Raw genomic sequence first — 12,087 nt, 5'->3', positions numbered from 1 at the left:
GAGTGGTGGCTCCGTGTCGATGCGTGGCGGAAGCAGCGGCGGTTCGTCTGAGGGTGGTTCTGTGTCGCTTGAGAGCGGTATGGCGAGCGCGAACAGCGGCAGCATTACGGTGTCCAGTGCAGCTGCGACTGACTCCAGCTTGAGCGGCAACGTGGACATTGGTACGGGCAGCGCGGAATCTGGTACTTCTGGTTCGTTGTCGGTTGTGTCCGGCGTCAGCGGAAGTGGATCGAGTGGGTCTGTGGTCGTGGCTAGCGGCATGGCTAACTCGTCCGATGCAGGCAGCGTGGAGATCCGTGGTGGGTCAACCGGCGGCTCGAGTGCACGCGGAGGCTCTGTGACCGTGTCGTCTGGCGAGGACGGCGTGGTGAGTTTGTCTAGCGGTGTTCGTCGCAGTGCTAACGGCGGGAAGGTCGAGATTGTGGCCGGAGCTGGCACGACCAGCAGCGTGGGTGGCGGGTCGGTGAGCGTTCGAGGTGGCTCTTTGAGTGCATCTTCGGGCCTTGGGGGCGATGTTGCCTTGTCCGGTGGTGCGGCCTCAACGGGCGCGGCGACTGGAGGCGTTGTTTCTCTTGACGGCGGCGTGAGTGAGGCTGGCGTCGGTGGTGGCGTGTCCATTTCGTCTGGCGCGGGCTTGCTGGGCAGCGGTGAGATGACCGTTGTGAGCTGTGCTTCTGTGAGCGGCGACGCCTTGAGCGGCTCGGCTACGATCGGAAGTGGCGAGTCCGCGAATGCTGCGTCGGGTGTGGTGACGCTGTCTTCGGGGTCTGCGGCAGCGGCTAGCAGCGGTGATGTGTCTGTGCAGTCTGGCGATGCGTTTACGGCAGCGGGTCGTGTGTCTGTATCGGGAGGGTCTAGCAGCTCTTCGACGGGCGGTGCGGTGTCTGTGACGAGCGGCGTGGGCAGCGACGTGAGCGGCCTTGTGTCGATTGAGAGTGGTGCTGTAAGTGCTGCATCTGCGTCCGGCGATGTGTCGCTTGTGTCGGGTGGCGCAGTGGATGGCAATTCCGGTGCTGTGCGTATGTCTAGCGGCTCTAGTGACACAGGGCCCGGTGGGATGGTGAGTGTTGTGGGCGGCTCTAGCGGCACGGCGGCATCGGGAGGCAATGTTCTCGTGGGTGGCGGTGGGTCGTACACGGGATCTTCCGGATCCGTGGACGTGAGCGGTGGTTCTTCGTCGTCGAGCGGGTCTGGCGGAGCTGTTCGTGTGTCTGGTGGTTCGTCATCGAGTGGCGTCGGTGGTGATGTGACTGTGTCGAGCGGCGACTCCGGAAGCAGTGCGTCCGGCAGCAGCGTGTTTGTCCGCAGTGGTTCTGGCGGCAGCCTGAGCCTCGTCCAGGGCGACAGCAGTGCTGTTGGGGTCGATGTGGAGTTGCGTGGTGGCAGTGTGACCAACGTGGACACAGCGCAGAAGGTGAAGATCATCGGTTCTGGGAACGCGCAAGGAGCGGGAGGCGACGTGTCCATTGATGGGGGGTTGTCTGCGTCCACTGTGGGTGGTGCGGTGCTGTTGACAAGCGGCGGTGGTGCTGTGAGCAGCGGTGACGTGCGTGTGTTCACGAGCGTCATGTCCGGTGGTTCCAGTGGTGGCATCGAGGTGCGCACTAGCGCTAGCAGCGTGTCTAGTGGGTCCATTCGTATCGGCAGCGGGTCCGGTGATGCTAGTACTGGCTCGATCGAGGTGTCTGGTGGCTCTTCCATGAATGGTGAAGACTCCGCGGTGTCTGTGTTGGCGGTGCGTCGGGGTCGTTGACAGGCGGCAGCGTGACGATCTTAAGCGGCGACGGTTTGGCATCAGAGAGCGGGTCGGTGACGCTCGGGTCTGAAGGCGGCGCAAGCACGACTGTGAGCGGGTCGGTGTCGCTGTTGAGTGGGTCGACGGCAAGCGGTTCGTCTGGCGCTGTAGCTATCGCGTCTGGCGCGTCGCCTGCTCTTTCGAGCGGGTCGGTGAGCGTGTTCGGTGGCGACGCTGCAGGTACCGGTGGGCTTGTGAGCGTCACCGGCGGTAGTAGCACTGTTGCTGCGGGTGGTGCGTTGGCTTTGGCCAGTGGTGCTGGTGCGACGGGAGGCAGTGTGAAGGTGTCCGGCGGCGAGAGCGTGTCGGGCCCTGGTGCGTCAGTGGAGTTGCGAAGCGGAGAAGGCTCGAGCAGCAGTGGCGATGTGCGGCTGCAGAGTGCAGATGGCGTGGTGTCGGGCGATGTGCATGTCTTGTCCGGTTCGGCGACGAGCATCAGCTCATCCGCAGGAAGCATCAACTTGTGGGTTGGTTCTTCGGTGGCTGACGGCGGCGATGTCGACGTGCGCAGTGGGTCCAGCTCTGAATCCGCGGCAGGTGACGTGTTGCTGACGGGCGGAGCTTCCTTGTTGTCGACATCGCCTTCTACAGGAGCTGTGGCAGGCGCCGTTCGACTAACCGGTGGCAGTTCTGCTGGAGATAATGCCGGTGGCGAGGTATTTGTGTCAGGTGGTGCTGGCGTCGCTAAGGGCGGGTCGGTGTCCGTGTTAAGCGGAGGAAGAGACGATGCGTCCGCTGTCAGTGGCGACGTAACGGTGGGTTCGACTTCTGGTAGTGCCAGCGGGTCCGTGGATGTGATGAGTGGCGCTTCGGGAACAGACGCGTCTGGCGGCGTGACGTTGGGAAGTGGGGACTCGAGCGACAGTACGTCGGGGTCCGTGTCCGTGGTTAGTGGCAGTAGTACCGTATCGAGTGGTGGCTCCGTGTCGATGCGTGGCGGAAGCAGCGGAGGTTCGTCTGAGGGTGGTTCTGTGTCGCTTGAGAGCGGTATGGCGAGCGCGAACAGCGGCAGCATTACGGTGTCCAGTGCAGCTGCGACTGACTCCAGCTTGAGCGGCAACGTGGACTTTCGTACGGGCAGCGCGGATTCTGGTGCTTCTGGTTCGTTGTCGGTTGTGTCCGGCGTCAGCGGAAGTGGATCGAGTGGGTCTGTGGTCGTGGCTAGCGGCATGGCTAGCTCGTCCGATGCAGGCAGCGTGGAGATCCGTGGTGGGTCAACCGGCGGCTCGAGTGCACGCGGAGGCTCTGTGACCGTGTCGTCTGGCGAGGACGGCGTGGTGAGTTTGTCTAGCGGTGTTCGTCGCAGTGCTAACGGCGGGAAGGTCGAGATTGTGGCCGGAGCTGGCACGACCAGCAGCGTGGGTGGCGGGTCGGTGAGTGTTCGAGGTGGCTCTTTGAGTGCATCTTCGGGCCTTGGAGGCGACGTTGCCTTGTCCGGTGGTGCGGCGTCGACGGGCGCGGCGACTGGAGGCGTTGTTTCTCTTGACGGCGGCGTGAGTGAGGCTGGCGTCGGTGGTGGCGTGTCCATTTCGTCTGGCGCGGGCTTGCTGGGCAGCGGTGAGATGACCGTTGTGAGCGGTGCTTCTGCGATCGGCGACGCCTTGAGCGGCTCGGCTACGATCGGAAGTGGCGAGTCCGCGGATGCTGCGTCGGGTGTGGTGACGCTGTCTTCGGGGTCTTCGGCAGCGGCTAGCAGCGGTGATGTGTCTGTGCAGTCTGGCGATGCGTTTACGGCAGCGGGTCGTGTGTCTGTATCGGGAGGGTCTAGCAGCTCTTCGACGGGCGGTGCGGTGTCTGTGACGAGCGGCGTGGGCAGCGACGTGAGCGGCCTTGTGTCGATTGAGAGTGGTGCTGCAAGTGCTGCATCTGCGTCCGGCGATGTGTCGCTTGTGTCGGGTGGCGCAGTGGATGGCAATACCGGTGCTGTGCGTATGTCTAGCGGCTCTAGTGACACAGGGCCCGGTGGGATGGTGAGTGTTGTGGGCGGCTCTAGCGGCACGGCGGCATCGGGAGGCAATGTTCTCGTGGGTGGCGGTGGGTCGTACACGGGATCTTCCGGATCCGTGGACGTGAGCGGTGGTTCTTCGTCGTCGAGCGGGTCTGGCGGAGCTGTTCGTGTATCTGGTGGCTCGTCATCGAGTGGCGTCGGTGGTGATGTGACTGTGTCGAGCGGTGACTCCGGAAGCAGTGCGTCCGGCAGCAGCGTGTTTGTCCGCAGTGGTTCTGGCGGCAGCCTGAGCCTCGTCCAGGGCGACAGCAGTGCTGTTGGTGCCGATGTGGAGCTGCGTGGTGGCAGTGTGACCAACGTGGACATAGCGCAGAAGGTGAAGATCATCGGTTCTGGGAACGCGCAAGGTGCGGGAGGCGACGTGTCCATTGATGGTGGGTCGTCTGCGTCCACTGTGGGTGGTGCGGTGCTGTTGACAAGCGGCGGTGGTGCTGTGAGCAGCGGTGACGTGCGTGTGTCCACAAGCGTCATGTCCGGCGGCTCCAGCGGTGGCGTCGAGGTGCGCACTAGCGCTAGCAGCGTGTCTAGCGGGTCCATTCGTATCGGCAGCGGGTCCGGTGATGCTAGTACTGGCTCGATCGAGGTGTCTGGTGGCTCTTCCATGAATGGTGAAGGCTCCGCGGTGTCTGTGTTGGGCGGTGCGTCGGGGTCGTTGACAGGCGGCAGCGTGACGATCTTGAGCGGCGACGGTTTGACATCAGAGAGCGGGTCGGTGACGCTCGGGTCTGAAGGCGGCGCAAGCACGACTGTGAGCGGGTCGGTGTCGCTGTTGAGTGGGTCGACGGCAAGCGGTTCGTCTGGCGCTGTAGCTATCGCGTCTGGCGCGTCGCATGCTCTGTCGAGCGGGTCGGTGAGCGTGTTCGGTGGCGAGGCTGCAGGTACCGGTGGGCTTGTGAGCGTCACCGGCGGTAGTAGCACTGTTGCTGCGGGTGGTGCGTTGGCTTTGGCCGGTGGTGCTGGTGCGACGGGAGGCAATGTGAGGGTGTCTGGCGGCGAGAGCGTGTCGGGCCCTGGTGCGTCAGTGGAGTTGCGAAGCGGAGAAGGCTCGAGCAGCAGTGGCGATGTGCGGCTGCAGAGTGCAGATGGCGTGGTGTCGGGCGATGTGCATGTCTTGTCCGGTTCGGCGACGAGCATCAGCTCATCCGCAGGAAGCATCAACTTGTGGGTTGGTTCTTCGGTGGCTGACGGCGGCGATGTCGACGTGCGCAGTGGGTCCAGCTCTGAATCCGCGGCAGGTGACGTGTTGCTGACGGGCGGAGCTTCCTTGTTGTCGACATCGCCTTCTACAGGAGCTGTGGCAGGCGCCGTTCGACTAACCGGTGGCAGTTCTGCTAGAGATAATGCCGGTGGCGAGGTATTTGTGTCAGGTGGTGCTGGCGTCGCTAAGGGCGGGTCGGTGTCCGTGTTAAGCGGAGGAAGAGACGATGCGTCCGCTGTCAGTGGCGACGTAACGGTGGGTTCGACTTCTGGTAGTGCCAGCGGGTCCGTGGATGTGATGAGTGGCGCTTCGGGAACAGACGCGTCTGGCGGCGTGACGTTGGGCAGTGGGGACTCGAGCGACAGTACGTCGGGGTCCGTGGCCGTGGTTAGTGGCAGTAGTACCGTATCGAGTGGTGGCTCCGTGTCGATGCGTGGCGGAAGCAGCGGCGGTTCGTCTGAGGGTGGTTCTGTGGCGCTAGAGAGCGGTATGGCGAGCGCGAACAGCGGCAGCATTACGGTGTCCAGTGCAGCTGCGACTGACTCCAGCTTGAGCGGCAACGTGGACATTGGTACGGGCGACGCGGACTCCGGTGCTTCTGGTTCGTTGTCGGTTGTGTCCGGCGTCAGCGGAAGTGGATCGAGTGGGTCTGTGGTCGTGGCTAGCGGCATGGCTAGCTCGTCCGATGCAGGCAGCGTGGAGATCCGTGGTGAGTCAACCGGCGGCTCGAGTGCACGCGGAGGCTCTGTGACCGTGTCGTCTGGCGAGGACGGCATGATGAGTTTGTCTAGCGGTGTTCGTCGCAGTGCTAACGGCGGGAAGGTCGAGATTGTGGCCGGAGCTGGCACGACCAGCAGCGTGGGTTGGCGGGTCGGTGAGCGTTCGAGGTGACTCTTTGAGTGCATCTTAGGGCTTTGGAGGCGATGTTGCATGTCCGGTGCTGAGCGTCGACGGGCGCGGCGACTGGAGGCGTTGTTTCTCTTGACGGCGGGCGTGAGTGAGGCTGGCGTCGGGTGGTGTCGTGTCCCATTTCGTCTGGCGCGGGGGTTGCTGGGCAGCGGTGAGATGACCCGTTGTGAGCGGTGCTTCTGCGATCGGCGGCGCCTTGAGCGGCTCGGCTACGATCGGAAGTGGCGAGTCCGCGGATGCTGCGTCGGGTGTGGTGACGCTGTCTTCGGGGTCTTCGGCAGCGGCTAGCAGCGGCGATGTGTCTGTGCAGTCTGGCGATGCGTTTACGGCAGCGGGTCGTGTGTCTGTATCGGGAGGGTCTAGCAGCACTTCGACGGGCGGTGCGGTTTCTGTGACGAGCGGCGTGGGCAGCGACGTGAGCGGCCTTGTGTCGGTTGAGAGTGGTGCTGCAAGTGCTGCATCTGCATCCGGCGATGTGTCGCTTGTGTCGGGTGGCGCGGTGGATGGCAATACCGGTGCTGTGCGTATGTCTAGCGGCTCTAGTGACACAGGGCCCGGTGGGATGGTGAGTGTTGTGGGCGGCTCTAGCGGCACGGCGGCATCGGGAGGCAATGTTCTCGTGGGTGGCGGTGGGTCGTACACGGGATCTTCCGGATCCGTGGACGTGAGCGGTGGTTCTTCGTCGTCGAGCGGGTCTGGCGGAGCTGTTCGTGTGTCTGGCGGCTCGTCATTGAGTGGCGTCGGTGGTGATGTGACTGTGTCGAGCGGCGACTCCGGGAGCAGTGCGTCCGGCAGCAGCGTGTTTGTCCGCAGTGGTTCTGGCGGCAGCCTGAGCCTCGTCCAGGGCGACAGCAGTGCTGTTGGGGTCGATGTGGAGTTGCGTGGTGGCAGTGTGACCCACGTGGACACAGCGCAGAAGGTGAAGATCATCGGTTCTGGGAACGCGCAAGGAGCGGGAGGCGACGTGTCCATTGATGGGGGGTTGTCTGCGTCCACTGTGGGTGGTGCGGTGCTGTTGACAAGCGGCGGTGGTGCTGTGAGCAGCGGTGACGTGCGTGTGTTCACGAGCGTCATGTCCGGCGGTTCGAGCGGTGGCATCGAGGTGCGCACTAGCGCTAGCAGCGTGTCTAGCGGGTTCATTCGTATCGGCAGCGGGTCCGGTGATGCTAGTACTGGCTCGATCGAGGTGTCTGGTGGCTCTTCCATGAATGGTGAAGGCTCCGCGGTGTCTGTGTTGGGCGGTGCGTCGGGGTCGTTGACAGGCGGCAGCGTGACGATCTTGAGCGGCGACGGTTTGGCATCAGAGAGTGGGTCGGTGACGCTCGGGTCTGAAGGCGGCGCAAGCACGACTGTGAGCGGGTCGGTGTCGCTGTTGAGTGGGTCGACGGCAAGCGGTTCGTCTGGCGCTGTAGCTATCGCGTCTGGCGCGTCGCATGCTCTGTCGAGCGGGTCGGTGAGCGTGTTCGGTGGCGAGGCTGCAGGTACCGGTGGGCTTGTGAGCGTCACCGGCGGTAGTAGTACTGTTGCTGCGGGTGGTGCGTTGGCTTTGGCTGGTGGTGCTGGTGCGACGGGAGGCAATGTGAAGGTGTCCGGCGGCGAGAGCGTGTCGGGCCCTGGTGCGTCAGTGGAGTTGCGAAGCGGAGAAGGCTCGAGCAGCAGTGGCGATGTGCGGCTGCAGAGTGCAGATGGCGTGGTGTCGGGCGATGTGCATGTCTTGTCCGGTTCGGCGACGAGCAGCAGCTCATCCGCAGGAAGCATCAACTTATGGGTTGGTTCTTCGGTGGCTGACGGCGGCGATGTTGACGTGCGCAGTGGGTCCAGCTCTGAATCCGCGGCAGGTGACGTGTTGCTGACGGGCGGAGCTTCCTTGTTGTCGACATCGCCTTCTACAGGAGCTGTGGCAGGCGCCGTTCGACTAACCGGTGGCAGTTCTGCTGGAGACAATGCCGGTGGCGAGGTATTTGTGTCAGGTGGTGCTGGCGTCGCTAAGGGCGGGTCGGTGTCCGTGTTAAGCGGAGGAAGAGACGATGCGTCTGCTGTCAGTGGCGACGTAACGGTGGGTTCGACTTCTGGTAGTGCCAGCGGGTCCGTGGATGTGATGAGTGGCGCTTCGGGAACAGACGCGTCTGGCGGCGTGACGTTGGGCAGTGGGGACTCGAGCGACAGTACGTCGGGGTCCGTGTCCGTGGTTAGTGGCAGTAGTACCGTATCGAGTGGTGGCTCCGTGTCGATGCGTGGCGGAAGCAGCGGCGGTTCGTCTGAGGGTGGTTCTGTGTCGCTTGAGAGCGGTATGGCGAGCGCGAACAGCGGCAGCATTACGGTGTCCAGTGCAGCTGCGACTGACTCCAGCTTGAGCGGCAACGTGGACTTTCGTACGGGCAGCGCGGATTCTGGTGCTTCTGGTTCGTTGTCGGTTGTGTCCGGCGTCAGCGGAAGTGGATCGAGTGGGTCTGTGGTCGTGGCTAGCGGCATGGCTAGCTCGTCCGATGCAGGCAGCGTGGAGATCCGTGGTGGGTCAACCGGCGGCTCGAGTGCACGCGGAGGCTCTGTGACCGTGTCGTCTGGCGAGGACGGCGTGGTGAGTTTGTCTAGCGGTGTTCGTCGCAGTGCTAACGGCGGGAAGGTCGAGATTGTGGCCGGAGCTGGCACGACCAGCAGCGTGGGTGGCGGGTCGGTGAGTGTTCGAGGTGGCTCTTTGAGTGCATCTTCGGGCCTTGGGGGCGATGTTGCCTTGTCCGGTGGTGCGGCCTCGACGGGCGCGGCGACTGGAGGCGTTGTTTCTCTTGACGGCGGCGTGAGTGAGGCTGGCGTCGGTGGTGGCGTGTCCATTTCGTCTGGCGCGGGCTTGCTGGGCAGCGGTGAGATGACCGTTGTGAGCGGTGCTTCTGCGAGCGGCGACGCCTTGAGCGGCTCGGCTACGATCGGAAGTGGCGAGTCCGTGGATGCTGCGTCGGGTGTGGTGACGCTGTCTTCGGGGTCTTCGGCAGCGGCTAGCAGCGGTGATGTATCTGTGCAGTCTGGCGATGCGTTTACGGCAGCGGGTCGTGTGTCTGTATCGGGAGGGTCTAGCAGCTCTTCGACGGGCGGTGCGGTGTCTGTGACGAGCGGCGTGGGCAGCGACGTGAGCGGCCTTGTGTCGATTGAGAGTGGTGCTGTAAGTGCTGCATCTGCGTCCGGCGATGTGTCGCTTGTGTCGGGTGGCGCGGTGGATGGCAATACCGGTGCTGTGCGTATGTCTAGCGGCTCTAGTGACACAGGGCCCAGTGGGATGGTGAGTGTTGTGGGCGGCTCTAGTGGCACGGCGGCATCGGGAGGCAATGTTCTCGTGGGTGGCGGTGGGTCGTACACGGGATCTTCCGGATCCGTGGACGTGAGCGGTGGTTCTTCGTCGTCGAGCGGGTCTGGCGGAGCTGTTCGTGTATCTGGTGGCTCGTCATCGAGAGGCGTCGGTGGTGATGTGACTGTGTCGAGCGGCGACTCCGGAAGCAGTGCGTCCGGCAGCAGCGTGTTTGTCCGCAGTGGTTCTGGCGGCAGCCTGAGCCTCGTCCAGGGCGACGGCAGTGCTGTTGGGGTCGATGTGGAGTTGCGTGGTGGCAGTGTGACCAACGTGGACACAGCGCAGAAGGTGAAGATCATCGGTTCTGGGAACGCGCAAGGAGCGGGAGGCGACGTGTCCATTGATGGGGGGTTGTCTGCGTCCACTGTGGGTGGTGCGGTGCTGTTGACAAGCGGCGGTGGTGCTGTGAGCAGCGGTGACGTGCGTGTGTTCACGAGCGTCATGTCCGGTGGTTCGAGCGGTGGCGTCGAGGTGCGCACTAGCGCTAGCAGCGTGTCTAGCGGGTCCATTCGTATCGGCAGCGGGTCCGGTGATGCTAGTACTGGCTCGATCGAGGTGTCTGGTGGCTCTTCCGTGAATGGTGAAGGCTCCGCGGTGTCTGTGTTGGGCGGTGCATCGGGGTCGTTGACAGGCGGCAGCATGACGATCTTGAGCGGCGACGGTTTGGCATCAGAGAGCGGGTCGGTGACGCTCGGGTCTGAAGGCGGCGCAAGCACGACTGTGAGCGGGTCGGTGTCGCTGTTGAGTGGGTCGACGGCAAGCGGTTCGTCTGGCGCTGTAGCTATCGCGTCTGGCGCGTCGCCTGCTCTTTCGAGCGGGTCGGTGAGCGTGTTCGGTGGCGAGGCTGCAGGTACCGGTGGGCTTGTGAGCGTCACCGGCGGTAGTAGCACTGTTGCTGCGGGTGGTGCGTTGGCTTTGGCCGGTGGTGCTGGTGCGACGGGAGGCAATGTGAAGGTGTCCGGCGGCGAGAGCGTGTCGGGCCCTGGTGCGTCAGTGGAGTTGCGAAGCGGAGAAGGCTCGAGCAGCAGTGGCGATGTGCGGCTGCAGAGTGCAGATGGCGTGGTGTCGGGCGATGTGCATGTCTTGTCCGGTTCGGCGACGAGCAGCAGCTCATCCGCAGGAAGCATCAACTTATGGGTTGGTTCTTCGGTGGCTGACGGCGGCGATGTTGACGTGCGCAGTGGGTCCAGCTCTGAATCCGCGGCAGGTGACGTGTTGCTGACGGGCGGAGCTTCCTTGTTGTCGACATCGCCTTCTACAGGAGCTGTGGCAGGCGCCGTTCGACTAACCGGTGGCAGTTCTGCTGGAGACAATGCCGGTGGCGAGGTATTTGTGTCAGGTGGTGCTGGCGTCGCTAAGGGCGGGTCGGTGTCCGTGTTAAGCGGAGGAAGAGACGATGCATCCGCTGTCAGTGGCGACGTAACGGTGGGTTCGACTTCTGGTAGTGCCAGCGGGTCCGTGGATGTGATGAGTGGCGCTTCGGGAACAGGCGCATCTGGCGGCGTGACGTTGGGAAGTGGGGACTCGAGCGACAGTACGTCGGGGTCCGTGGCTGTGGTTAGTGGCAGTAGTACCGTATCGAGTGGTGGCTCCGTGTCGATGCGTGGCGGAAGCAGCGGCGGTTCGTCTGAGGGTGGTTCTGTGTCGCTTGAGAGCGGTATGGCGAGCGCGAACAGCGGCAGCATTACGGTGTCCAGTGCAGCTGCGACTGACTCCAGCTTGAGCGGCAACGTGGACATTGGTACGGGCGACGCGGACTCCGGTGCTTCTGGGTCCTTGTCGGTTGTGTCCGGCGTCAGCGGAAGTGGATCGAGTGGGTCTGTGGTCGTGGCTAGCGGCATGGCTAGCTCATCCGATGCAGGCAGCGTGGAGATCCGTGGTGGGTCAACCGGCGGCTCGAGTGCACGCGGAGGCTCTGTGACCGTGTCGTCTGGCGAGGACGGCATGGGTGAGTTTTTCTAGCGGTGTTCGTCGCAGTGCTAACGGCGGGAAGGTCGAGATTGTGGCCGGAGCTGGCACGACCAGCAGCGTGGGTGGCGGGTCGGTGAGTGTTCGAGGTGGCTCTTTGAGTGCATCTTCGGGCCTTGGAGGCGACGTTGCCTTGTCCGGTGGTGCGGCGTCGACGGGCGCGGCGACTGGAGGCGTTGTTTCTCTTGACGGCGGCGTGAGTGAGGCTGGCGTCGGTGGTGGCGTGTCCATTTCGTCTGGCGCGGGGTTGCTGGGCAGCGGTGAGATGACCGTTGTGAGCGGTGCTTCTGCGATCGGCGGCGCCTTGAGCGGCTCGGCTACGATCGGAAGTGGCGAGTCCGCGGATGCTGCGTCGGGTGTGGTGACGCTGTCTTCGGGGTCTTCGGCAGCGGCTAGCAGCGGCGATGTGTCTGTGCAGTCTGGCGATGCGTTTACGGCAGCGGGTCGTGTGTCTGTATCGGGAGGGTCTAGCAGCACTTCGACGGGCGGTGCGGTTTCTGTGACGAGCGGCGTGGGCAGCGACGTGAGCGGCCTTGTGTCGGTTGAGAGTGGTGCTGCAAGTGCTGCATCTGCATCCGGCGATGTGTCGCTTGTGTCGGGTGGCGCGGTGGATGGCAATACCGGTGCTGTGCGTATGTCTAGCGGCTCTAGTGACACAGGGCCCGGTGGGATGGTGAGTGTTGTGGGCGGCTCTAGCGGCACGGCGGCATCGGGAGGCAATGTTCTCGTGGGTGGCGGTGGGTCGTACACGGGATCTTCCGGATCCGTGGACGTGAGCGGTGGTTCTTCGTCGTCGAGCGGGTCTGGCGGAGCTGTTCGTGTGTCTGGTGGCTCGTCATCGAGTGGAGTCGGTGGTGATGTGACTGTGTCGA

General features: G+C 63.8%; 2 protein-coding genes across 2 annotated transcripts; both read right to left on the bottom strand.

Annotated features, from left to right (window-relative positions):
- Positions 1–8,336: 8,336 nt before the first annotated feature.
- Positions 8,337–8,739, bottom strand: PITG_20488 (uncharacterized protein; the record flags this gene model as incomplete). The annotated part of the gene is made up of 2 exons (XM_002895535.1): positions 8,337–8,372; positions 8,431–8,739. 2 exons carry the CDS (start codon positions 8,737–8,739, stop codon positions 8,337–8,339), a joined length of 345 nt encoding a protein of 114 aa, XP_002895581.1.
- A 604-nt stretch (positions 8,740–9,343) lies between these two features.
- On the bottom strand, positions 9,344–10,374 carry PITG_20487 (uncharacterized protein; the record flags this gene model as incomplete). Its single annotated transcript, XM_002895534.1, has 2 exons — positions 9,344–9,611; positions 9,668–10,374. The coding sequence occupies 2 exons, from the start codon at positions 10,372–10,374 to the stop codon at positions 9,344–9,346; spliced, it is 975 nt and encodes a 324-aa protein (XP_002895580.1).
- Between the last annotated feature and the right edge of the window lie 1,713 nt (positions 10,375–12,087).

Source organism: Phytophthora infestans, genomic scaffold (genome assembly GCF_000142945.1).
Source record: "Phytophthora infestans T30-4 supercont1.162 genomic scaffold, whole genome shotgun sequence".
In the NCBI taxonomy this organism is placed as follows: Eukaryota; Oomycota; class Peronosporomycetes; order Peronosporales; family Peronosporaceae; genus Phytophthora; species Phytophthora infestans.
Note: the sequence above shows the minus strand (reverse complement) of the source record. Positions and strands in the feature narration are given on the sequence as shown.